Source organism: Pyricularia oryzae, chromosome 1, assembly GCF_000002495.2.
Source record: "Pyricularia oryzae 70-15 chromosome 1, whole genome shotgun sequence".
Classification (NCBI taxonomy): domain Eukaryota; kingdom Fungi; phylum Ascomycota; class Sordariomycetes; order Magnaporthales; family Pyriculariaceae; genus Pyricularia; species Pyricularia oryzae.
The window spans coordinates 2,551,364-2,576,886 of NC_017844.1; the positions used below are offsets into that span (position 1 = coordinate 2,551,364).

Genomic DNA, 25,523 nt, shown 5'->3' on the forward strand with positions numbered 1-25,523 from the left:
ACAGGGGTTTCCCCAGCGCGGCTGCTCAGTGATTGGCTGGACGGCTGAAATTGGGGAGGCTGATGTGGGTCCGTCACGAACGTCACAAGCAATGGGTAGCACTGGATCGCGGCTTTGACTCCAATGCTCCTTGCAGCCTTAGATTGGCCTGCTTTTCGTCATCACCAACACACGATCGCATCCAATTTGTGCTGCTGCCTTGTGAATAACCAGTCAACTCCTGCTCCATTTCGAGGCTTTGCCTTTGTTTTTTTTTTATTAGCTTTTTGGTATGAGATGATACCCCCATGATCATGATTACGATATATATGCGACATGGCTGCGACAATACTGGGCGAGGGGGCGGTCCTCACTAAACCCCCGCTCGAAGCTGGCCCTTTCGTCCTTCGAAATCTTCTCCATGATGTGCCATTGTCGGCCGATGGGGGTGAGGAGCGTATCAGAATAAATTGCGTTGACTACTGGGGTATGCGCTGAGCTTCCCCAATCTCGTACCCATGGTCTGGCCACCATCTCTGACTGGACTATTTGCTCCTTAGAAAGCAACCTGTACATAGGCACCTCTGCCTCGGAGCTGCTCCATTTCGTCCAAATACCTCCAGATCCCGCAGATAAGAACAGCACCTCTACGTTTATCCTTGCGTCACGGCTGCAGCCATTCTTCCCCGAATCAGCATCAACTGGTGCCCAGCCTGGAGTGCAGCAAATCCTACTGCTTCCCAGGGTTGGAAAGGCATGCATATTATGTAACTCAACTGTTACCTTCTACTCTCTTCCTGAGCTGAGTCCAGTGTTCAACGAGATTAGCGTCAAGGGCTGTAATTGGATCGGCGGCGTCGACCTCAACCACGAGGCTGCCGCAGCAGGGAACACTGGCGGTACCGTTTCGGTGCTTCTATCTCTTAATCGACGCATACAGGTCGTCAATGTTGGCGAAGATAATGTACGCGGGAGTAGGAAGATCGATTTTGCGGGAAGCACCCTGTCCATTCGCAGAGACAGTATTGCCTGTGTTGCCGACTCCAGGACATATGCGCTTGTGGACGTCGATAGACAGCTCAAAATCCCGTTGATGAGCATATCGTCCCTCGATACTTCGCAAAGCCCTAGCGACATCGGCCACGTACAGAGCATCGCTGCGGCTCCCGATAGCAACAATGGCAGCGGGCTTACTAGAAGCGCATCGTCCGCAACTACCCGACCCAGCCATCTTTCGACTGACAGAACCGCCGGTCACAACAGAAGCACGAGTCTCGGCACTTTCGGTACCGGTGGTCCGGAAGGCCAAGGCTCGGCCGCTGGGGCCGACACGGAGTCAACTGCTTCAAGGAGTCCTGGTGGACGAAGTCCATCCCGAAGTCCGGCCCCAGACGCTGACGCGTTATCAAAGCCTCCGCCGCCGCCGCCACCAGAAACAGACAAGCCGTTGCCTCCAATACGGCCCGCAGTTCCCGAACCAGCACCCATTCTCCTTAAGCCGCTAATCGTGTCACCTACGCCCGAGGAATTTCTGTTAGTCACAGGCACCGGCCCATCGGAGCCAGGGATTGGCATGTTCGTGAACCTTGATGGTGATCCGACGCGACCAACACTCGAGTTTGAAAGTTACCCGAGCCAGATAGCCGTGGATGGAGGGTCCCAAGATTTATCAACCTCGTCGCCTTCATTAGGCTTGGAAGAAGAGGGATATGTGCTAGCATCCCTGATGAAAGAGGTACCAAAAGGTGGCTGCAGACGCGGCTTGGAGATTCAGCGCTGGGACGTTAATATTGGCGAAAATGAGCCCGAAAAGTATTGGCTCGGTGTGGACGAAATCGCTCCGGAGAACGAGCAGCCACAGGATGCACCCCCATCGACTCCCGAGCCGCTAGGCATTCGCAGTCTCCTGGGAAGCGAGGAGTCCATCCTGAACGAAGTGGTAGACCGCCTCTGTCAAAGGCGCTTTCTGCCATTCTCATTCGCTGGCAACGCACTCAACGCGTCGACCATGTCATTACGGAGTCTAGACGCCCGAACGGCTTCATCAATGGAGCGCGTTTCAAAAGAGCGCGATCTGTTTGAGCGTGACCTCGACTCTCCGGACGAAGATCCGCTACCAGAAGGCTGGGAGGCTGCGCGAAATGCTGAGGAGGAAAGCTCAGTTGTTCGTTTGGCCAAAGTTGTGGGGAGATTGGCAGTATGGGAGAACAACCGTATTTGGTGGGCGTTGAGAAACCCTCTCTTGCTGCAGCTCGAGGCGGGCATTGAAGCAAATCCACTTGACTGCGACAAAAGCCATGTCACCTCGACGAATGCAGCCAAGGATCGTCGGCAGCTATTCGCGATCTTGAACTCTTTCCGCGGTAGAGATGCCAGGACGGAGCTTGAGTTCCTGACGTTCAGCTACATTAGACAGCGAGCAGGTATTCTCCTGTTCAGTAGCTTCCTTGACTTGCCCTCCGAAGCGCCCTTCTCTGAGCCGGAACTTAGAGCACTTGAAGAGGTATTACTAGATTCTGGCTTGGATCCAAGAGTTGTCTTGTCTCTGGTGCCTGGGCTGCGGCACGAAATCATTCAGGGTCGTACAGGCATATGGGTATTCGGCGGTGTCAAAGGCACTGTCGAGAGGTACCTCACCGGGAATCCTTTCAACAAAGCTGGGCAAGAGGCCATTGCCAATCTGGATCCCCGCATCCTTCAATTTCTTCGACGCTTCCTCACCGCTTGCCGCAAACGAAAAGGATTCGGTAGCGTACGTGACGGGCAAGAGGTCTCACGGACGGTGGATGCCTCCTTGTTGGCCGTTCTTTTAGAACTTGACAAGGAATCTCCACCTGGCTTACCGAGAGGTGGACCATCTTCGTCTACGCGAGCCGAGATCAACGAGCTGGTAGATCGTGGAGTGGACTGCTTCGAGCGTGCCGTCGATTTGTTGGAATCTTACAATCGCCTCTATGTTCTGAGTCGACTGTATCAGAGCCGCAAAATGGCTGGTGAAGTGCTGGCCACATGGCGACATATCATCGAGGGTGAGCGAGATGATGGCGGCGAGTTTCAAAATGGCGAGCAGCGCGTCAGGGACTACCTGTCGAAGGTCAGCAGCCAAGGCCTCGTAAGGGAGTATGGTGTTTGGCTGGCCTCTCGCAATCCAAAGCTAGGAGTTCAAGTCTTTTCCGACGACCAGGGTAGAGCGCCCAACTTTCACCCCGCAGAAGTTGTGTCCTTCCTTCGCGAAGAGGCCCCCGACGCAGTCAAATACTATCTAGAGCACCTAGTATTCGACAAGGGCCACACTACCTATGTCAGTGAGCTGGTGAATCACTACTTGGATGTGGTGATGACAGATCTTGAAACTTCACCAGACGCAAGAGACAAAGTTGCAGCTATATACAAAGCATACAGGGCACTACGGCCTCCAAAGCCAACATTCCGCCGGTTCCTGACTGACAATGCGCCACCAGGGGACGAGGCTTGGCATTCACGGCTGCGATTACTACAATTGCTCGAGGGCCCGCATGAGTATGATGCTCGAGCAATACGAGAGCGCATTACTCGTGGGCAGAGGAAACCACAGCAGCAAGCTCAAGATGGTGAGGCGCAAGAGACTTTGGACACGCAAAATGTCTTGCTTGTGCCAGAGACTATCATCCTGGATGGCCGAGAAGGTCGCCACGAGAGCGCGCTACGGTTGCTTATCCATAAGCTCGGAGATTACGATTCTGCCGTGCTCTACTGCCTCCGTCAAAGACATTTACCCGACTCCAGGCCAGCACACAAGCAAAAGACGGACGGCTCGGCGGGGGGCAAAAAGAAGCAAAGGCACGAGGAAGAGAGTGCTGCACAAGCTGCTGCAGTCGCCACTACACGTGCCCTATTCCGCACGGTTCTAGGAGAGCTTTTGGCCCTCGAGGATGTCGGCGACCGGCTGGAGCAGACGGGTGCGTTACTCGAACGATTTGGGGCATGGTTCGACGTGCTGGAAGTCCTTGAGCTTATTCCAAACAGTTGGGTCATTGACGCCGCATTATCGGAGTTTCTCGTCAGCGCGTTGCGAAGGCTTGTGCGTGAACGTCATGAAGGTATGGTCACCAGGGCCTTGAGCTCTGCTGAAAACCTGAGGGTCAGGGCGGAGATGGTAGCAAAGATGGATGAGAAAGGACCGGTTGTTGATGCTGGAGGCGGTCAGGATGAGGTAGAGATGACTTGATAATCTATTACTGCTAACTAGGGGCGCGGCGACATTGACAACACTCTGGCAACTACTTAAGTATGGTATACGTGTTTCGTTCCATTACATTTGAGGGGACATGAAAGACTACAATGATATCGATACTGCGAGCCCTGATGTTCACCCTGAACAACCGAGCAAGCCAAGAGTCCCGAGTAACTTGACGAATCAAATCGCCCCGATGAAGTAGATTGGGTGAGTAGATAGATGTCGACCCTCAGAACCTTTGTTTGACAAGACTTTTTGGTACAGAAATGGGAGAGGACAGGGACACATTTAATGACATGGCATCCATAGACGGTAACTGTATGCGACTGATGGGATGAATTAACTGTGTTAGGTGGCTTGGTCCAGAGGGTGGGGATATCATTCCTTGCCGAACCGACCATTGGACTGCTTGGTCAAAAGCTGAACTGTTGCCAGCAATATCCGTTGGATGGTATTGAAGCGCCGGCGCCGGCGCCGGCCTGGGCAAGGCTTCGGTCTGCCCCCACGGCTGAGCAAGCAACTGATCATATCCTCCGCCTACCCTGCCCAGCCGGGCATTCTCGAGACCCAACAGCTCATTGTCGGTCACTTTGCGGTGGTCGGCGGGGATGATGAAGACGTGCTCCCGCTGCCACTCCATCTCCTCGGTGTCCACGCTAGCCGTCGTGTGCCGGTCTCCGTCGATATCGACCCCAACCTCCTTTGTCCACTCGACCATGGCGTCGGTGATGGACTCGTACAGCTGCTGGTTGTGCAGGTGCAAAGCCTCGCAGTTTGTGCAAGGCGCTGGCGGCTGTCTGGTGCACACCACGCCATCTGAAAAGGTGATGGCGTCCTCACTCTCGACAGCTCCTGTCGCGGCCTTCCTCGAAGGGCATCTATTCTTGCCTCGCCGACATTCGCCGCAATTCCCGCACTTGTGAGACGCCGCGCTCTTATTTTCTCCACGCAACTTCCTGCTGCCCTGTTGGAGGGAGCCGCGCTTGTCTTTCCTCCCAGCGCCGCCGCCGTCTCTTCCCCCTCCTCCACCGTTGCGATGATGTATCTGATGTTTTAGGTGCTCGGCGATGTTCTCGGTGTCCCGGTCACACCCGGCGCCTCGACCTAGTGGTCGTGGTCCCCGTGGCCGTGGCGTACCCGGTTGAGACCTGGTTTGATCACCGGCGTCTTTGCGGGTCCGGTAACGGTTCTGCTTGTTTGACCGAGCCATATGGGGCGAATTCGCTCTCTATTATTTTTTTTCTTCTTTTTTTGTTTTTGTTTTTTTGGACACTGGCCCTGTTAGACTGATGATTTTGAAATCTAGTAAAGGGGTTTTATGGGGTGAGCTTGCTATGGACGTGAGAACGGCAAGAAGAGAAAGAGTTTATCGGGCATCGACAGGACAAAACCGTTCATGGGAGACAGCAATATGAAAGAGGCTTCCATTTTGATGCGCGCATGGGCATGGATGGAGCGGGATAGTCTCGATGGATAACCAGAAAAACCTCGAAACACAATGCGATGGCCCATGTGTTTCCAGTAAGCATCTCTAGGCACAGGCATGGTTGGCTAAATTCTTCATTTGGCAGATATACGAAATGGAGGAGCTACTTTGTTACCCAGATCATATTTATTTTGTCTGTCAAAGTCATCGAATGTAAGGGAGACAGCATGAGCTCTTTCCTTCACATACAAAGAACAGCCCGGTTATGCAAGGCAGCCAACATGAACAATCTATAAGTGTCATTAGAGCTCTTTGTATCCACTTCCCATGAGCAGTCTGGTGAGTGCCTCGCAAAACGAATGCCATTATCCATGTATCATTCACTGGAAGCGTGATGATGTGTCGTTACTGCTGACCAACACCATTTAGGCAGGCGACGCTTCTTTGCTTATGGTAAATCTTTAGTCAGTGTGGAAGACATCGACAGTACGTAACCAACTCAATGGCGACCTGGTTGTCTGAGCGAACACTCAAGACACTTCTTTTTTCAAGTAGTTTTCTGGGCATATTTGGTACTATCTTTTTTCATCGGTACCGTTCCGAGGATGAAATTCCGAAAGTGGCTCCACGACCTTCGAGAATTCCCTCTTCATCATGCGCTGAGTTGGTCTAGATTTTGTCCAGGATATAGTCTTTGAAAGCCTGGGTATATATGGACGTATCCAAATGTCAACGATACTACTCTGCAATATAAGGACGGAATCCTTTAGCGAGACATCGTGTCTCAGACCTCTCAGCCATAGATATTCACCTTCATTTTACAGCCTAGTTCCACCGGTGAACTCTCGCCTACCTCGTCCCATCTGGGTGAAAATGCGACAAATCAAGCTTGCCACAACATCTTGGCATCAGGCATGTGGGGGGGGGGGGGGGGGGGGGGGGGGGGGATCGTTCTTCTCCAAGGGGGGAGAGACCTTGTGGGTTTGCAGGGTTTCTTCCCCAACATATGTACGGGGAAAATTACGCTCATGGGTTAGTGTCTCTCTCCCCCGCTTTTTAACGAGGAGGTCTGGATCATATGCCGTCTTGGTCGCTTAAGAGCTGTGTAAAGTCTTGAGGGAACATACTCTCCACATATATAAGTGATAAACGTAAAAGCATTGCTAGATAGGCTTGCATAGGCGAGTATTGTCCGAGAGTCCTTGCTGCATACATTTCTAGGTCTGGGCTTGACAGTCGATGACATTCTGATTTGTTAGTGTTAGCAAGACAAGGCCGTGGGGATCACACTTCCAGGGTAACATGGAACAGACAATGCCACGAACGGGCTTTCAGGGGTTGACCATAATTAAGTAGTACACAAGGAGTCGGTTTGGCACTGGGCTGGTCAGCTTCCCACCTTTCGCTCACCAAAAAAAAAAAAAAAAAAAAAAAAAAAGAAAGGGGGAGGGGACTTTGACGGCTCCCGGGCTCGCATTCCGTGCCGCATTCCCAGATGGTTGGTAACATTGGCAAGCAAAGTTCAGCTTTCCCCAGGACAAAGGAGAAATAAAAGACAATAAAAAGCTTGGCCGAGGGGTCAAGACCCCTAAGCCTTGTAAATTGGAGACAGAGATGGATGTCATCCAATGTAACCTCACCCGAGTTAGAACCCGACTGATTATTTGCCTGCCGTTGCTAGACTATGACATTCTGGGTCAATCCTGTCAAAGGGGAATGCATAAAAGCCCGCTACTGCAGGACAGGGAGGGGGTTTTCGGGGAAGGAGAAAAAACGGAGGCAGGGCTGAACCGTTTCTGTGTAGCGAACTAGCTGCAGCAGAATGGCTTCCTTCTGGTTTCTGACGTTTTCCTGGATGAATAAGGTATTATTAATAAAAATAGAAATAAAAACAAAACAGGTCTTTTTTTCTTGTTCATCTTGCTGGCAGTGACCACCAGGCACGGATGTGAGAAATCCAAGAGCTTAGCGGTGCTTTGTGCCTCTCTAGGTAAAACTCCGATTCCGGAGTCGCCGTAAGGTCAGGATTTCTCAATTTACTGTTTTTACGACAGGCCGATTAGTATCACCAGGCAAGATTATGGCGATGGGATAGAGAGAGGGCAGGGCATTCGCAGTCTGTTTCGATCCAAAAGCCATAAACCGTAGAATGTCGGCTGCGATGATTATTCATCTACCCTGGGCGATACGTTTTCAAGTTCATCAATAATATTCAATAGACCAAACAAATTGGACTGGACTGAGTTTCCCAGGGGGCTAGGCTGTGAGCGGCCTCAGGTTCAACTCGCGCTGCTGCCCGCCCCACATTACTCCCCCATGTTTACGGCATCTCCAGTCATGAATTGGCATGAAGTAGAGCAAAAGAAATATTTGACAGCTCGACAGTAGACATTTCCTCCCACGATACGAACTCGGCCTTATCCACGTCAGCATCATAACTACTTTGTAGATTGTCTGTTCTGCTCGTACGACGGAAATACCGACGGACTGACTGATTTAGAAGCGATGAAAGATACGGAACAACCAGGTTTTCGATACTCTGACCTCTAGCCGACGATGACCGGACAGGCTTAGAGCCAGAACTAGACATAAAACTAACACTAGTTCCAGTCTAGATCCCACGGTACCTGCGTGTTGACAAATACCTAAGTGCCCACCAACCTTGCTTGTTTGCCCGTGGAAGATAAGGTCCTTAGTTTTGATCTAGTGCCAGAGCTTCTCGATCCCATTCGACTCAGGTCAATTTCCCAGACATTTCAGCGGCTGTCCACCAGCAGCACGTGGTATATTCTAGATGCTAGATGCCTACCAAACGCCATTTTATCCTTATGTCCAGGAAGCCACATCGGATCATCCTGGCAGTAGTGTCATAAACAACAAATGATTGGGCTTTTCTATGCATCTGGATGCTGAGAAATAACAGCATTCATTATCGGCCACCAAGTGGGCTGGGTGAACCATGTCATTTCGCCCGACCATTTGGTTACTTTGTCGTGGCTGCGATGCTGATGATGCACCCCAGTAATAGATCGTCAGAGGGGAAAGGCGATTCGGGAATTTATCGCGCGATCTATCTGATCGGTTCGGATGGCGATCTCTTGGTCCAAAGGTTTGCTCTTTTGTTTGCTTGCTTCAGTTGAGACATTTTGCATCACACCGGGCGTTGACATGGCTTTCATGCATTTCCCCTTGCGATCCGTCCCATTAATGCTGTGCCTGATCGGGGTTTTCTTTTTCTTTTATTAACTGCTGAGACAGGTTTCTGCTCTCCGCATCGCGCATCTGATTCTGAACTGAATAGGATGACAGCTTGCTTGCTTCGCTTGTCTGTGCCAGTAAACCCCTGCCAGCCTGCTTCTATCCTGCGCCTTTCTGATTTAGGTACCAACCTGGAACTAGTATATAATTGTTTCTTTAGCGGCCCGGAATAACCCAGAAGAGGTTCAACGGCACCAGCGAGTTTCAGCTGGCTGCAGGCTACACTACACCGGTCAGAAAACCACATGGCAAAGGTGGCCCGACTTTTTGCAAGGGTGGAAAGGGAGTCTTAACAATCGACTCGGCTTTCATCAACCTGACCCCGCGCCAAGCTGGTACATGGCCCTGCGCCTGGAAACGGCGCAGTACCACCCTAACGAAGTACCAGCCAGAGCTAGCCTACATGGGAGCAAGCCTAGGACTACTATGGCATGGTACACACAGAGATATGGAGAGAAAGAAGCCGCCTTGCCTACTTGGGTGGCCACATTGACAGGCATCCGTCGCCCTCACGTACACACACACCATGACTGGAAGTACTTTACTGTTTCCGGAGCCTTGGTCAAGGTATGGCGTTCAAAAAAGCCCAGCTAAACAATCTACTGGCAACTATACGGTAGCTTGGACCGTTTCTCACTCGATGTGGCTACGATCAGCTACTCCCTCTTAATTCCCCATTCATGCCCCCATCAACCAACGGTGTTGCACCCTGTCATCATCTTTTCGTCTATGTATATGTCGTTTGTTCCATCCTCGTCAGACCCTTTATCTCTCTCACGGTCCTTCTGACACCTCTCCACACACGGGATCGGGTTCCACACACGCAACCACGGTTTTCCTTTTCGCATATCGACCCCGTTGGGCCCTGACTACTTACCAATAGGTGTGCTTTTTCAACACAAAGGCCTGAGGACCTGCTTTCCTTCAGCGAGCACCCAGCCACAAAATATATACCAGCGCACTTTCAAAAAGATGCTTCAGTCTCAAGCAACAATATCTTGACACCTTCCGCCTATCTTGGTCGGCATACTCACCATCTTTCTTCCGACGGTCTGACTGGGGCTGTTCTGTCACATAATACCAGATCATTACCACACCCGTTGTCAACATTAACCTCATCTGTTGACTAACCTTCACTGTCACTTTTCGCCTCTAACAATTGCAAAAAAAAAAGTTGTCCTGGAGACTTGATGTTTTGAACGCACATACCTCTCAGCATCCGAAATAGCATTTCTCGCAAACAGTGCAAATATTTTTGACCCGCCGAGCGGGATGACACATTTCAAAATGTCGGGGACTCCAATAGATGCTGTCCGGCTGGATCAGCTGAACCAGTATTCTATCATTGAGCGTGTCTGCTCAGTTCTATCACTTCTTGGAAGCGTATTCATCATCGCCACTTTCTGCTACTCCAACATGTTCCACAAGCCCATAAACAGGCTGGTCTTCTTTGCCTCCTTTGGCAATATGATGACCAATGTTGGAACATTAATGGCGAGGTCATATGTTGGCGATACCGACGGAGCCGGCTGCCAGTTCCAGGCATTTTTGATTCAAATGTGAGCTTTTTTTCTTCTCATATTGCACGCTTACCCAAGTGAGTCTTGGAGGATGACTTGGACTGACTTCGGTTTAGGTTCTTACCGGCGGACACCCTATGGACACTAGCCATGGCTGTTAATGTTTACTTGACCTTCTATCACAAGTTTGACGCCGTTAAGCTCCGCAAGATGGAGATACCCTATCTCTTCATATGCTACGGGCTACCCTTTGTTATTGCCCTAACCTATGTCTTCATACAATCGCCTGAACGTGGGCGCATGTATGGAGATGCAACTTTGTGGTGCTGGATCAGCCCTCGTTGGGATATATGGCGCTTGACTACGTTTTATGGTCCAATCTGGCTCATTATTCTCGTTACATTCTTCATCTATATCCGCGCCGGCGGTGAGATCTACCGGAAGCACCAGCAGCTTCGCAACTTTCACTCGAGCACGCGCAGCCATCACGAGCCCGAACCTCTGCCGCCGATGGACGATCCCCTGGTTTCCAGCAAAACCACCGAAGTCTCCATCACGTCCGAGGCGGTGATGCCTGCAGTACCAGGGGCGATAGATCTCGCACCACTGGGTAGGCGCGCGTCGGACAACGCCCAACAAGCTCCTCCCCCTATTCCCGGACCTGCGTACTCGGTGCAGATCTCGTCGACTGGAACCAACACCAACGACCGAAGGCCGTCCCATCATCCAGAGCTGACCATCCAGCCCACCCGGGCCACCTTGACACGCACGACTACCAGAATAGGGGCCATTCAACAGCGCTCGCGGGCGAACCAGGATGCCACCAACGCGGCTTGGTCATACACAAAGTGCGCGCTGCTGTTTTTCACGGCCATGCTGGTGACGTGGCTCCCGTCCTCGGCCAACCGCGTTTACTCAGTCATCCACGCCAACCAAGTCAATCTGACTCTCGAGTACATGAGCGCCTTTGTGCTGCCGCTCCAGGGATTCTGGAACGCCGTCATCTACATAGTGACGAGTTGGAAGGCGTGCAAGCTGGTGTTCCACGACATTTTTTTGTCGAGGATGCCAGTCACGGAGCTGATTGACTATAGGTCGTCCATCATCCGTCGTCGCCAGCAAAGCTCTAATAATCGTCAGTCTCAGGCCGCGGGCGCCGGGACCGGGGTGGCCGGATCAAGCCACTCGCGCAAGGAATCCGGGTCCGCGGGGAGGATCACCCCTCAACCGTCAGACAAGAACTACGAGAATGAGAGCATGACGGACCTGGCGAGCAGACCTTCGTTGCAAGAACCGGGGCAGGAGAGGCGGCCTCATCGCGGCGTTTGAGCCGAGTTGGCATGCCCAAGGCTGTTTTTTTTCTTCTTTTCTTTTGTCTTTGATGGGGGGTTTGAGGGTAATGAAAAAGAAAAGCGGTGGTGGTTTTGTTTTGTTTGTTTGTTTTAGATACCAGGCCTTATGACAAATGTCTTAGAAAGCGTTTTCTCGCTGGGCGTTGGAGGGAACTTTTGGCTTGATGACGAATACACAATGTATCTAATAGTTGGTTCACCTGTACATTATCTAATACCCCAAAGATCAACGTGCCTCTCTGGCGACCAACCTTGAAATCTACTTTACTTTTTTAATGTGCCCCCAAGGATGAGTCTTGATATACCCTGCAAGGTAAGATTTGAGGTGACTGTCAATCAATATTTCAACGGCGCCCTTTCGAAAGCGATGCCAACAAACGACCAAACTCGCGTGTGTTTGTGAAAGGTCTAGCTGAGGAACATATTAGATCTTTTCTGGAATGATCGGTCTTTCCGAACTTGCCGAGTTTCCAAAAATACAACAATCAAGAAAAAATAACAAAACAAACAGAACGAACGGCCGTGTAATTCCTTCGCTTTCATCTGAGCACCGTGATCACTAACTAGGTCTAGACTTGTTTCTGTGTCTAGCCCCAAACACCAACGGTTATTATAACAACCCTGCCAACCAAGCCTGCAGAACTCCTTCAAATCCAAGGCAAGCGGGCGTCGCAGCTAGAAGGCCGCCAGAAAAATTCCATTCCAAGGTGTCTGTCTTTTGTACATCCTTCCCACGCGCTGGGCGCACGCCCCCTCCCCATCTGGCCATGTGAGTTGGCGGTCTATTTCCGCGAGGGGACCTATTAACTAACCAAGTCAAGCAAGCTAGGACTCAAGAGCACAGAAAATCTGTCCAGTAAGCTAGGTAGGTAAGGTAGGTACCTAAATAATTAGTTGCCTGCCTAGTTTGGTCTTGGTTGAAATTTTTTTCAATTGTCTTTAAGAATGCCAGGGAACCCAAAAAAAAAAAAAAAAAAAACAGCCATCCGACCATCTCTTTGGTTCTCAACCGACGACCGGCTCATGCGCCATAATCTTACTTGTGCACTAGAGAACAGGCGGTGCATCTACTTTGTACCTACATAACCTGTCCTTTTCCGCACGCATTTCATAACCCGCAGATACGTATCAGGCCATTTGAATCTCACCTGGGGGAGTGGCGATTTCTTTTTTTCCCTCCCGCGGAGGGACCGGACCTCCCCGTCTCTTCCCTTGCCGTATCTCTTTTCCTTGTTTGGTGCCAATCTTACCCACCATCATTCTTTTATACTACTGATTACCTACATTACTACTGGGCGGGGGAAAGGAGCTTCGCCTCCGAGGCGAGGGGCTTGACACACAAAAAAAAAGAAAAAGAAAAAAACAACAACATAAGATTGTAACTTGATGAGATAAAAGGGGTAATGAGAGAAGCAGCAAAATAGTAAGCGTCGAGTAAAAACTCAACGCTGTACGACCCCTCAAAAAACATTCGACGCTGAATAACTGCGCCCATCCCCGAATTTGCTGACTATATCACAGCACACACACACCTGCATTTTCTGACCGAGATGGGGGTGGGCTGGGGGAAGGACGGCAGGTACCGAAGGGGGAAGCTTGCTTACCTGGGAAAATTGAAAAAGTATAATACAAACCAAAAGGACTGCTCATATACAACACAGCCCTTTTCTCGCTTCCACCCTGCAAGAGCGGCTTCATTTCGGTAGGGCCATCAAATCAGCGGATGTGTGATCTGTGTATCCTATCTGCCTGGCCTTTTGCAGCGGATAGACACCGCTCGCAGGCGGCAGAGGGACCTGGCCCGAACTCCGATTACGCCTCTCGTGCCGTAGACTCGGGTATGCTTAGATACCCGAAGATTTTTCTTCTTTTTTTTTCTCTTTCTTTTTGTAAATCTTGTAGCGAGAACGGATACACGGTGGACACGAGTGAAAGTCTATTTACTTTTCTTCTTTTTTTGCCGCTGACTTTTCCCCTACGTCTCGCTACCCACAGCTTGGTTAAGCCGTCTTGTTCGTCCGACAGCGAAAGGGGGAAGCATCCCATCCCGTCTCGCTATATTGTCTTGTGGCAACTGGCCTACCCGTTTGTTATACCTACCTGAAAATGTATCAAAAATGTGACAAAAAGGGAGGGATTTGATGGGTGTTTTGCCTGCTGCTTTACTCGTTCTTGCCCCTCATTTCGTAAACCAATGAGGATGGACTGCGCACGTATAGCAAACCAGAAAAGAACAATCCTCATCCGCATCAACCGGCGACGCAAATCTAGTAAGAAACCGGTGGTGATCGAGGGCGAACGAGCTCGGCTTTGGTACGTCATTTGCAGCTCCGTGCACCGCGATGGTCACAATGAAATGCCCCCGCGTGGTAAAAAAAAAAGAAGAAAAAAAAGAAGAAAACGCCCCCTGATCGGTTCTTGCTACAATCACTCAATAGTATGTACCCTGGGAGACCCCTCCTTCAGTACGTGCCGCAGAGGGCTCGCTGGAGTGAGCCGACGAACCGATCACTTGGAAGTTGACCGCGACTTGGGCCTCCTCCCGCTTCTCGGAAATAATACAGACTGAGAGCCATTCCTTCTTCTTTGAATTTCCAATTTCTCCTGCTCGAGATTGGTTGGAGCGTGTCACGTACCCCTTGACCGTTTATTTTTCCCGTCAGAAAACGGTCGATACGTCAGCCCAAGCTAGCGGATCTCACGCCCGTACAGCCGGCAAAATGTACCGTACGTATATGGTGGGTCATCTCCACGTGGTAGAGAACCCCTAGACGACCAACCAACGACGAGTCTCAGAGGCTTGTACACCTGCAGTAGATCCCGTACAAATCCTGTCCTCCAGGTACCCGCCCAAGCCACCTTCTTTTGGCGCAATTTAGGTGTCCAATTCTTCGATGGATGATGCTATTGTTACACCAAGTCTCTTGTTCTTGATTCAACCGAGGTATCCATCTACCGGTACCTGTCTTCAGCGAAAGTCACAAGACGAGCGAGTTCTTGGACGCTGGCCCCCAAAGTAATTTTCCACCCTTCTCTCTCTCCATTTATACACGGTATTGTAATTCCCGACACACGATATCCGAATCACCTTCTTTTAGAAAGAGTCGCATTTACAATACCATCCGTGCAACTTTTATTCCCAAGCAATCGCCTCTCCAAACTCTCAAGTTGTGCCCTCCCAATGACATGTTTACGCCTTGAACCTGGAGTCCGCAAATGAAAGAAAGTTGGCTAGTAGTACCACAACATATAAAAGGGCTCTTCTTTAGAAAAGAGACATATGCAGATTCTTAAACAAATAAGCTGACAAAGATCTCAAGTATCTTATGATAGGGGTTTTTGAAATTGATCTTGGCTGAAGACGGAAATATGTGTCTGTTGGGAGAGCTGCAAAGGTAGCTCCTGTAATGGGCTATTGGCAGAATGACATACTTCTGTCGACAGCCGAACTGCAGCTCGCACATTCTCCACTTGGCGGAAGCCCGACTTGGCCTGATAGCGACGCCATGGCGCCTCGTCTTTAGCCTGACTTGTCAAAAGCAACAGACTCCTTTGTGGCCACGATAATATTGTACTCCCAGTAAGTAGAGAGCTCCTGGCACTCTCTGACACAGAGCGGGTCTTCCCACCACCACTTTGTAGTGCTGATGTACTGGCCCCAGACCTCCTTCCATAGCATCCGGCCGACAGTGCTTCGAAGCTCAGTTCGGATCTGTATACCTGTGTTTTTGCTGCTCTGTATGCTGCCAGCACTACTGCTTGAGCCATCCTCGCCACTGACTGCAGATGAAGTGCCAGCTCTGAGGTTAGTGTCACTCGGAGCTCGACGTGGTGGTACTGCAAAGAATTTGACGGTCGTAATGATGCTGCCGTAAGCCCTAAGGTGGGCATCACCTAGCCAGCCTGGAACCAGTTTTCTCGGGTTTACACAGCGAAAGTTTCTCTCTAGGTTGTCCTGAAGATTATCCTCCATCCACTGCCGCATGCGCGGACCGAGTGACCGAGCAACAGGAGCTGGGTCAATCAGCGTCAGGTGCAACGAGCCTCCCGGTGCGAGAGTGCGATAAATATTACGCAGTAGCGGCGGGATTTCTGAAGATGGCACAAGCGACGGGAGTGACAGGCAATAGACGGCCGAGAACATGTTTGGTGCCGTCGAAAGAACCGAGTGAGACACCACTGGAAGCGCTGTGGGAAGTACGTTGGGGAATAAGTCGTTTGAAATTGGAGTTGGCGATGTGTGGTATATCAGCGAGTTGCAGTGAGCGGCGGCCAGGTATGAAGCAGTGGCTAGCAGATAATGTCAGTAGCTGAGGTCCCCAACCAAGATGTTTGCGTGGTATACTCACCAGGACTCTCAAATAGGGCAAGAATCTTCTGTCCCTGGCCTTGAGCTGCTGGCACCATGCTCGAATTGTCCGAGCCGTCAACACTAGGACGGTCCACGTTGTACATCGCCGACAGCATCCACCGTTGCTTCTCCATCGCCATCTCCTGGTACAGAGCTGGGTCCTGAGAATCATCCCACTCCTCATTCAGACGCGTCAAGATCGTCTGTGGAGTTGCAGCCTCCATCATCTTCATCTCGCGTTGCATAGCGATGAGGTCCAATGATATCAAGCTAGACTTGCGAGTCTGGTCCGCAGTTTGCGGTCCCACCAAGGCATCTAATGATGTTGCGGTGGCCTTGACAGACGGACTGCACTCCCAAGTGTCAGGGGGCTTCCAGGCATCAGGGTTGTCATTGCGGAAAATGGAGCTCGGTGCTGCTATGGTGAGTCCTCGCGGGTTTTTTGGTGTCGAAGGTGGTGTTTTCTTTGGGATAGGAGGTAGGGGACCAAGCCTACGGCTGATGTCGTCCTTCGATGGGGAAAGCGAACGTGTGCGATTAGGAATCGAGGCCAGCCACTTCTTGGTGTGGATGGTCTTTCCTAGTTCTTTGGGGGATGGGGGAGTTGCAGGGAGCACAACGCGATGGGATGAATCAGCTGTAATGGTCACATCAGAAACCACATGGTCACAGTCGAACTCTGGTGAGCGCGGTGCGGATACGACCTCGGTAGTTTTGGTGATAAACGAAGAAGGGCCCAGGCTTTGTATGACCTTTGACGCTGGGTCTTGCTGGGCATGCGATCCACCAAAGACTGAAGCGGGTGTCATGGGGGCAGATGCGTAATCGTTGTGGCTAGAAAATATTGAATCTAGCAAGTGTCAGCTTGAAGTGTTCGCAGTTACTCGTCAAAACTGTCTTCACTCACCTCTAGACTCCAAGCCTGGGGAGGTCTCGGAAATGTCCTCCAGAATTCTGTCCTTGATGGCACCATCCTCAATGTACTGGATGGGTCGGTTTGCGCAGCTGTTGTTCGAAGATGTGGGAGATATCGGACCCCCGAGCAGAGGCTCAGGTTGGCTCTGTATTCCAGTGACTGTTCTCAGTGAGAGCGGTGATACTTTCTTGTGATCAAATGTGCCATGAGCTCCAGGCATAGGCTTGTCGACACTGGAAGAACCGGACGAATGGGTTGAGACTGAAGCTCGAAACAATCGCTTTTCCTCTTTTTTTCTGGTCTTCCCCTCGGCTGCTTTGCGCTGCTTCCTCTCGCCGATGGACTCCCGGTTGGGGTCTGTCCATATAACGTCAAACATTTTGTCGAGCTCAAGTGATCGAGCGATCAAGGAAAGAAGATAAGATCGACTGGAAAATCTCCTGAGACGTTGTGCTCTTGACGTTTGTTTGCATAGCTTGACGAGGTCTCACTGGCTAGGTATGCTACCAGGGCTTCTTTTCCGCCTCAAGGGCAACTGGGCAGCTTGGTCTAAAGCGGAGAGTTATCAGACACGTCAATTGCCACAGAAATTTGAATGCTTATGTCGAGGGTGATGAATGGACAGAGACAGCCTGTGGTGTCTCAAACAAGCGGCGGGTTTGTGTGCAGGAAGAACAAGACGTGGTGCGGAGCGTTTGAGGGACAGCTACAGATCGAACAAATGAAGAAGACAAAGTCTCAGAAACAAAAGGTGAAAAAGTCTTCTGCCAACAACTAAAGGTGAATCATCAGCCAAGCGCGAAAAAGATGATGATGCCGGGCTGTTGTGGCCCGGCTCGATCGAGACCTTCTCCAACGACAAGACAGGATCAGTGTCGCAGTCGTGATCAGCTCGTGGCTTTAACGTGGTATTGAATTAGTGGTGGGAAAAGAAAGCGGGGAGGAAGAGAATTTTATCGGTTAAGGTAGTCTCGTTTGTGATTTATTTTCCTGTTTCCTACCGTTTGCGTTCCATGGTGCTTGCTGGGGAAGGCACGAGTGGAAGCTGAGCTGGATCTGAGAACTTGGGTACCTAAAATTGACCACTTCCGAATCGTACAAAACCGTTGGATGGCCAGGCCACAGAACCGTCAACAAGTGTACAGTGCACAGATCGAGCCGACCTCAGCCGTTGTGTGTCCTGGTTTTGCAAACGCGGACCTCGATAAGCAGCTCCGTTCAGCCGCTGCAAATCAGAATTTCAACCAGGCCACCGAAGGTCACCTTGTATAGTGAAGCAATTGAGATTCCGGTTCGGCTTCGACTAGATGGGATGCACCCGAGTTGGTGATGAATGGTAAATGAGTGGTAGATCTGGATGTTTTCTACAGGGAGATTCCATTCTCAGTAGAGCAGGGAATTACATACCGTAATGGGATCTACGGCGAGGTACCTAAAGAGACAGCATATACAAAGTGAGGCCGTCCATTTTACCCCTTTCAGATCCAAGGAAAGGTCGTCTAGTTTAAGCAGTGTTCTTCTTCTTCGCGAAGGCGATGTTTGCACATTTGACCCGCTTTCCGTTTCTTGACTGCCATTGCCGTACAAATCAGGGCAAGGGAAGTCACTTTCATGTTGCAGTATGGATTGAAGTTAACCCGATGCATGAACATGTCGGGTTTTCTGTTTGGTCAAGTATACACTTTTTAAACAGCATCTTCCAAGCTTCTCTTCAAATCCCGCTGCTTATATTCAAGACACTCTCTGGGCTTCGAGACAATCGTCTCAGTACTTTGTTGCTCAAGTGAGACGTCAACGATGTGACGTTGCTGGCGGCGTGTGACCCATCCTGGGCAGACGGTGGCTCCCAATGCAGATTTCCTTCGATTGTTTTAGTTTCGGGTCCTTCTAATAAAAGCAAGCCAGGATCCAGCAAGCTTACTGACGTGGATTGGTACAAATATACGTACCGTTGCCCTCGAACAGACGCAACTCGTTCCGAATATCAGCATTTGGCCAGTGGTGGTAAGGCTAGATTCGCACATAGCGTGACTCTTAATCAGATATTGACGCTGACACTCGTCTGTTCTTGCATTCTACAATCAGTGGGGGAATGACTTCCAAGGGGCAAGTCAGCGGAGGCTCAAGGGGAGGGGGAAAAGTGTCGATGATTGGAGAGCCGTCAAGGGTTACCTCTGCCACAAACAAATCAGGCACAAATTTTAATCTTGACAAATATTAATGCAACCCGCCTCTTTCTTCCTGTCTCCGACATGCGTATATTCCCTCGACCCTGCTGGAACTATCGGGGGTTGTTTGTCTCACTCTGTACCCAAAACGGATACATTCCCGGGCGCCTCCCGCGACATTTGATCCAATGGGGCTCCTTCGACGCCCAAAGTTTATTTACCCAATCCTTTTTGCTGAGCCTTCCCCCCCCCCCCCCCTTGGAAGGTAGAATTCGAGACTTATTGCTCGCCAAGCCACCCCTTTTGATACTCGGAATCTTTCGACCGTAAGCACTACAGTGCGACAAAGTAGCTCCTCTACAAATCTCGCTGATCCTATGGTTGAACAGCTGCCGATTAGGTACACATGGCAGCATGGAGCCGTCGGAGACGAGCAGATGGCCCAGGCGTCGATCGTTCATCGGGTCGGCCATATTCCATTGACCAGTAGGCTGGATTCATGTCTTGTCTCTCCCATGCCCTGTTTATCTGTCCAATCCCGGATACAAAAAAGTCTTCTGGCGCTTTGTATTAAGTGAAAATGTATATATCCACAAGCGTTCTATGACCGGAAGAAGTTGCTTTGTTTGCTCAAGATGTGGCCCAGGTCAAGTCACACCATTAGTCCCGAATGTTGCGCGGTGCTGCATATTATTTTATACTGTTGGACAAAGTAGAGAAGCACTGCATGCCGTCCAAATAATAGTTCCGTGCAGATTTATCTCCGCCGGGTCTCTCATCTCCTAATGGAGAGTTCCTCGCTAGCCATTTGCCCTCATCCCGTTGCTGGAATATCATGTCGCCTAGGGCTTAGAGAGCACCGTGGCAAGCTGTTGAATACCTACATAGGTCGGTATTCCTGCTAATAATTCCTTACTATTCAATATCCCTTTACTATACGGGTGCTGTCGGCACCACATGGGAGTAAATAATCTTTATTTACTTTTACTATGGGATTCCTTCTGGTAGACTTGTAGGAGAATAGCACAAATATTAGATGATAAGCCTATGAAGAAAGTGGAGATTGCAGCTGCATGTCCAGTGATATATTCTATCGCACATAGATGCATTTGCTTGGCACACGATGGTAGAGTTACCAACAAGGGGCTAGCATTGAATTCGAGTCATATAGAATTGACTATTGGCTCCTGATTGGATTCTCCCCTTTCCATATCTTTACATCAGTGTCTTAGTTCGGGTCTCGGGTCTCGGGTCTCCTCGAAGGCCATTGATGATTGGAATCTGACAAATTCGATCCAGCAAACGGATGGAAGCTGGAGTTGAACTGCTGCCTCCTGGGAAGGCGATTCTCAGCTGCTGAAGTTGTCAGTATCCACCGCAACCCAAGTTCAGGGTAGACCTTCCCAGTTCAGCAAGCCGCAGTCTATGGCCGCTGAAGAATTTGACCTTTTTCTGTTTGTATTGAACCAAACAGCCCAATATGGACCCCTCATGGAGCCTATGGGCTCTACCAAGTCAAGCAGCCACTCTCCCTTTTCAACCCAAACTCGTCAGATCCCGTTCAATCCCAGCTCAATGAGAACTATAAAGCTAGATCTGTCTCAAGCCTGTGCTCGATAAATTGCAGATTTGGGTGACGAAACCGAGGGCCTGACGTACCTGACCTTACTTACTTGCAGATCTGGTACGGCCGCTTCGCCGTTTGCTGACCCACTTTCCCTCCTCGTTGAATCCCACCTTTCCTTCACTTTCCACCTTCCTTTCACTTTTTCTCTTTCAATTCTTCTTTGTTTATCGGTCTGGTAGCTCTGCTTCCCACCAGTAGTCGCAACTTTCCATCAGAAGGTAGTTCTCATCAAGATCATCGGTTACGACAAGTAAAGTCGGGTAAGTTACTCAACGTCAACGACATTACATCACTTATACCAAGACGGGCTGAGTTAGTCTTGATGTTCAAAGCTCGTCACTCTTGAAGCTCCCGTGTGGGCTTACTAACTTTGGCACACCCAAACCCCAGTCTTGCAGCAATGATTTCCATAGGCAGCCGCTTATCAGCAGCCATAGGCCGACTCAGAGATGTCGTCTATCGAGTTGACGAAAAGATCAATACCTCTACTTTTGGACGGATATTTCGCCTGAGAGGCTGTGGTCACGTATGTGCGGTATCTTTACGTCTGCGAAAAGGTTCCTGTGGGCGCTGGTATAAGTGGTTGCTAATCTTGTCAACCAAAAATTAGGAGGACGAGATTCAAGATGCGACATTCTCAAGGGAGTTTCGAGCTGGCCTGACCACCTTCGCCACAATGTCCTACATCATTGCAGTCAACGTACGTTCGAAGCCTTTAGCGCTATTGCTTCTGTCTAGCCATCACTGAGCTTTTGCTGACAATGACTATGGTGAACAGGCGCATATCTTGGCAGACACCGGCGCCAACTGTGTATGCAAAAACCAAACGGATGTTGGTATCTGCTCCAATGAGACTGAATACTTGATTTGTCAGAATGGTAAGGGCAGTATTGTACAAACAAACTCATACATGACCACTGACCTTTAACAGAAGTCAGACGCGATCTTGTTACAGCTACGGCCGCTGTCGCCGGCTTCTCCAGCATTCTTTTCGGATTTCTCACCAATCTTCCAGTCGCATTGGCGTAAGTCACAGCCATCAAGTCAAACTGAGCTCATTGATGCTCACCCAAAACAAGCGAGGCTGGTATCTGACTTGTGACACATCAGACCGGGAATGGGCCTCAACGCCTACTTCACGTACCAAGTCGTCGGCGTTCGAGGCACTGGATCGATCCCATATGGCCTGGCTCTGACAGCGGTGTTTGTAGAGGGGTTCATCTTCATCCTACTTGCGATAACCGGCATGCGACACTGGCTCGTCAAGATAGTACCAGGCACCCTCAAGACCGCGTCCGGAGTTGGCATCGGCTTGTTCCTCACTCTTGTGGGAATGTCTTACGGCAATGGCATTGGTCTTGTTACTGGAAGCGTGTCAACCCCCTTGGCGATTGGCGGCTGCCCGCCCGAGGATCTGTACCGTGGCGAATGCCCCAATAATATCATGCAGAGCCACAAGGTGAGTTCCTGTATTGCTGCACATGCTTGATTTCTTGCTGACGCTGTGGTGCAGATGTGGCTCGGAATATTTGGCGGTCTTCTAACGGCCTGGCTCATGGCTTTCCGGGTCAAGTCAGCAATCATCATCGGCATTGCCATCGTTTCGATTCTCTCATGGCCGTAAGTGGCATGACCAATGAATGATCTAAGTGGTGCTGCAAGCTGACATTTCACCAGGCGCAACACCTCACTCACATACTTTCCTCACACGGATGAAGGCGATTCCCGATTTGAATTCTTCAAAAAGATTGCTGATTTTCACCCAATCCAGCACACCCTTGGAGCCCAAGAATGGGATTTGTCAGGAGGCAACGGCGCAAAGTTTGCTATTGCCGTCTTTACCTTCCTATATGTGGACATCATAGACTGCACCGCCACTCTGTATTCTATGGCGCGTTTCTGCAACAAGGTTGACGAAAAGGACGGAGATTTCCCTCGCTCAACACTGGCATACTGCACGGATGCCGCCTGCATATCGTTTGGATCCCTGCTTGGGTGCTCTCCTGTGACAGTCTTTGTCGAGAGCGGAGCGGGAATCGCCGAAGGCGGACGGACTGGCCTGACAGCAATCATTACCGGCATTTGCTTCCTTGTGTCGATTTTCTTTGCGCCCATTTTTGCATCAATCCCACCATGGGCAACGGGATGCACTCTAATTCTGGTATGCACCCCAAAGTTTGTGGCTAATACTGTCACAGTTTTTGTCAATAAAGTGATGCTGACAGCACCTCACAGGTCGGTTGTCTGATGATCCGTCAGGTGGTTGCTGTCAACTGGGGCTACATAGGCGATGCCCTTCCGTCCTTTGTCACAATTTGCTTCATCCCATTCAGCTACAGCGTGGCTTATGGTCTTATCGCGTTAGTATTTTACTACCTACGAAGGTCACCCAGTGGAGCTGAGCTAACATCCCCATTTTATAGAGGCATATTCGTCTATACTGTGATCAACTCTCTCATCTGGATCGTGATGTTTGTGAGTGGCGGCGAACTTGAGCCTTGGGAGTACAACCGCAAGGAGTACTGGACCTGGAAGCCTGCGGGGAGAAAGCCATGGCTTTTCCGGGTCTTCACCAAAGGCCAATACTGGGCAGAGGAACGACTTCATCTCAAGAAAGATGGCTCGGATGTACGATCGATCCAGCGTCAATCTGCGACCGAGTCCGAGGAAAAGCCACTTGAAGACCGTTTCTCGGCTGCCTCGGTATCAATGCCCCCTCGCGCTGCACTTCTGTAGGGCTCACATCCCCGACCTGAAGTCTACGAAACTCTATTGTGTGGTCACTATGGTCAGCCATCAAAAAGTGGCGTCCATAGCAGGAACCCAAGTTGCTGCACATATCACAAACATGATCAGTCAAGTTCTTTGGCCACATTTGTCCAGGCGACGCATTTCATCTCTTCTTCATGCACCTATAAAGCATACCACAAGCGCTCAATGCTTGCGATTGGTATGACGAGTATATGGTGAGTATCGACGCCCTGAATTAGCATTGTAACAACCGAGCTTTGGAAAACCTATATTATTACTGGAAGCAGATATCCATCGCTTGTCTCAAGTCAGTATATCGTTATTTTGTCGTCGAGATGTTTGCTTTTATTTGCGATGAACAGGAGGATTTCAACAGAGCGCCGGAAACTTAGCTGCGGCGAGAGTGTACGCCCCGGGAACTTTTTGCGGAACAGCATACTGAGTTGAATGAGATCTCTCCTGCCAGCTAAATGTTTTGATATTGGTCGGCTTTCCACCTTGGCCAAAGCGAGCCCTGGAGGGTATGGAAAAGGGGTAAATACAGTCGCGTTGACTTTTTGTTTTATTTTCAGACGCGTAGGGAATGGCTTAGGTAGATGCAAGAATTTGAAAGGCAATGACACGGTCTGATCCTGTTACTTACATCGGCCAAGTCTGGACTGGCGGCAATCAATAATCGCTGTGGGCTTGCGTGAACGGAGAAGGAAGACATTTACTCACTATGCCACACAAGATTCAAAAAGAGATAGGTCCATATCTTTAAGTTTTTTTATTTTTGTTTTATTTTTTAGTACCCCTGGAGATACATAATCTAGTTGCAGACTTCAGTGAATTAGAAAAAAATTGCATTGCTAACCCAGGGGTATCTCTTTCTAAGAAAAGCCGACTAAAAAAACTGAAACGCCATGCCCGTGTTCCCAATGCCAGACATCTAGAGGTTGAGAAAATATATGCATCATCTACTCCCAATAACAACTAGAACTAGCTAGTTCTAGTTCTAGTAGGAAAGACGCAAGAAAATATGAAGTGAGTAAAGAACGAACAAATAGGTCGTCCCGAATTGACTGAAACCTTTCAGCCAGACATTGGATAATCAGCAGCCGTACCGGCACCGTTCGCATCTGCAGCAGCGACGCTTTCGAGATGCTGTCTGGCACGTGCCCACAGCTCAGCCTCCATGTCGCGGTCGACCTTGTTGCTCCTGCTGTTGAGCCATCCGACATCGAGGTTGCCCGCACCCATACCACCGACACCGTTCGGCTGAACGGGGGGCACTATGGCATTGATCATGGTTGGGAGCTCACCCTTGGGCTTGGTCTTGCCGGCGGCGGTGATGGTGGGCTGCGACAGTGTGATGATGCCAGCCTCCTCGAGGCCGTAGATCTGACGCTTGAGGCGTATGTTGACGGATTGCAGAGTCGCAAAGAAGTCGTCCGTCGCGGCCTTGCACGCAGAAAGTTGTGGGGGATCTTGTAGTTCGGCAGAGGGGTCAGGGGCGGAGTCGGGGTTGGGTTTCAACGAGCCGATGACCCGGCCGGCCTTTTCGAGAAGAGATGCGATGTCCTGTGGTGATGGAGATGTGTAAGTATTTTGGCGATGTAGCAGAGCTCCGAGCGCGCCGAGTTGGTGCAGGGCCATTGGCTACCTGGTCTATTTCACTTAGCTGCTGTAGCCGCTCCGCCTTGGTGAATGGCGCATTCACGTCGACAACGCTATAGTCCAAACCTGCGCCCGGCTCTGAAAGATCCATTGCAGGTATCAATTGCACGGAAGAAGTCGCGCCTGACTTCGAGCCAGCCTTTTTCGATGCAGGAGTAAACAGTTGTACGTTTTGCAACCAGTATAACAGCGAATAGTGGATGTCGCGTCAATATGTTGAGGATTAAGTGGTGGTCGTGGGGTTGCAAGTGAGTCTGGACGACGTTCACGTAGCTCGGGTCTTATCGATAAAGGTTGACG

General features: G+C 50.3%; 6 protein-coding genes across 6 annotated transcripts; 3 read left to right on the top strand and 3 right to left on the bottom strand.

The window, feature by feature from the left end:
- Window positions 1–141: 141 nt before the first annotated feature.
- Window positions 142–5,102, top strand: MGG_06736 (uncharacterized protein). The gene is made up of 2 exons (XM_003709402.1): window positions 142–466; window positions 540–5,102. The coding sequence occupies exons 1-2, from the start codon at window positions 316–318 to the stop codon at window positions 4,184–4,186; spliced, it is 3,798 nt and encodes a 1,265-aa protein (XP_003709450.1). The 5' UTR covers window positions 142–315; the 3' UTR covers window positions 4,187–5,102.
- On the bottom strand, window positions 4,574–5,405 carry MGG_06737 (uncharacterized protein; the record flags this gene model as incomplete). The annotated part of the gene is made up of 2 exons (XM_003709403.1): window positions 4,574–4,615; window positions 4,737–5,405. The coding sequence occupies 2 exons, from the start codon at window positions 5,403–5,405 to the stop codon at window positions 4,574–4,576; spliced, it is 711 nt and encodes a 236-aa protein (XP_003709451.1).
- Window positions 5,406–10,050: 4,645 nt separating this feature from the next.
- Window positions 10,051–11,854, top strand: MGG_06738 (G-protein coupled receptor). Its single transcript, XM_003709404.1, has 2 exons — window positions 10,051–10,438; window positions 10,516–11,854. The coding sequence occupies exons 1-2, from the start codon at window positions 10,152–10,154 to the stop codon at window positions 11,726–11,728; spliced, it is 1,500 nt and encodes a 499-aa protein (XP_003709452.1). The 5' UTR covers window positions 10,051–10,151; the 3' UTR covers window positions 11,729–11,854.
- Window positions 11,855–15,271: 3,417 nt separating this feature from the next.
- Window positions 15,272–17,397, bottom strand: MGG_06739 (uncharacterized protein; the record flags this gene model as incomplete). Its single annotated transcript, XM_003709405.1, has 3 exons — window positions 15,272–16,041; window positions 16,101–16,952; window positions 17,010–17,397. The coding sequence occupies 3 exons, from the start codon at window positions 17,395–17,397 to the stop codon at window positions 15,272–15,274; spliced, it is 2,010 nt and encodes a 669-aa protein (XP_003709453.1).
- A 3,816-nt stretch (window positions 17,398–21,213) lies between these two features.
- On the top strand, window positions 21,214–23,549 carry MGG_06740 (inner membrane protein yieG; the record flags this gene model as incomplete). Its single annotated transcript, XM_003709406.1, has 9 exons — window positions 21,214–21,339; window positions 21,424–21,513; window positions 21,592–21,691; window positions 21,769–21,838; window positions 21,924–22,272; window positions 22,327–22,433; window positions 22,491–22,974; window positions 23,049–23,173; window positions 23,237–23,549. The coding sequence occupies 9 exons, from the start codon at window positions 21,214–21,216 to the stop codon at window positions 23,547–23,549; spliced, it is 1,764 nt and encodes a 587-aa protein (XP_003709454.1).
- Window positions 23,550–24,314: 765 nt separating this feature from the next.
- MGG_06741 (uncharacterized protein) lies at window positions 24,315–25,479 on the bottom strand. Its single transcript, XM_003709407.1, has 2 exons — window positions 25,210–25,479; window positions 24,315–25,127 (listed from the first exon to the last, which is right to left on the bottom strand). Exons 1-2 carry the CDS (start codon window positions 25,312–25,314, stop codon window positions 24,639–24,641), a joined length of 594 nt encoding a protein of 197 aa, XP_003709455.1. The 5' UTR covers window positions 25,315–25,479; the 3' UTR covers window positions 24,315–24,638.
- Between the last annotated feature and the right edge of the window lie 44 nt (window positions 25,480–25,523).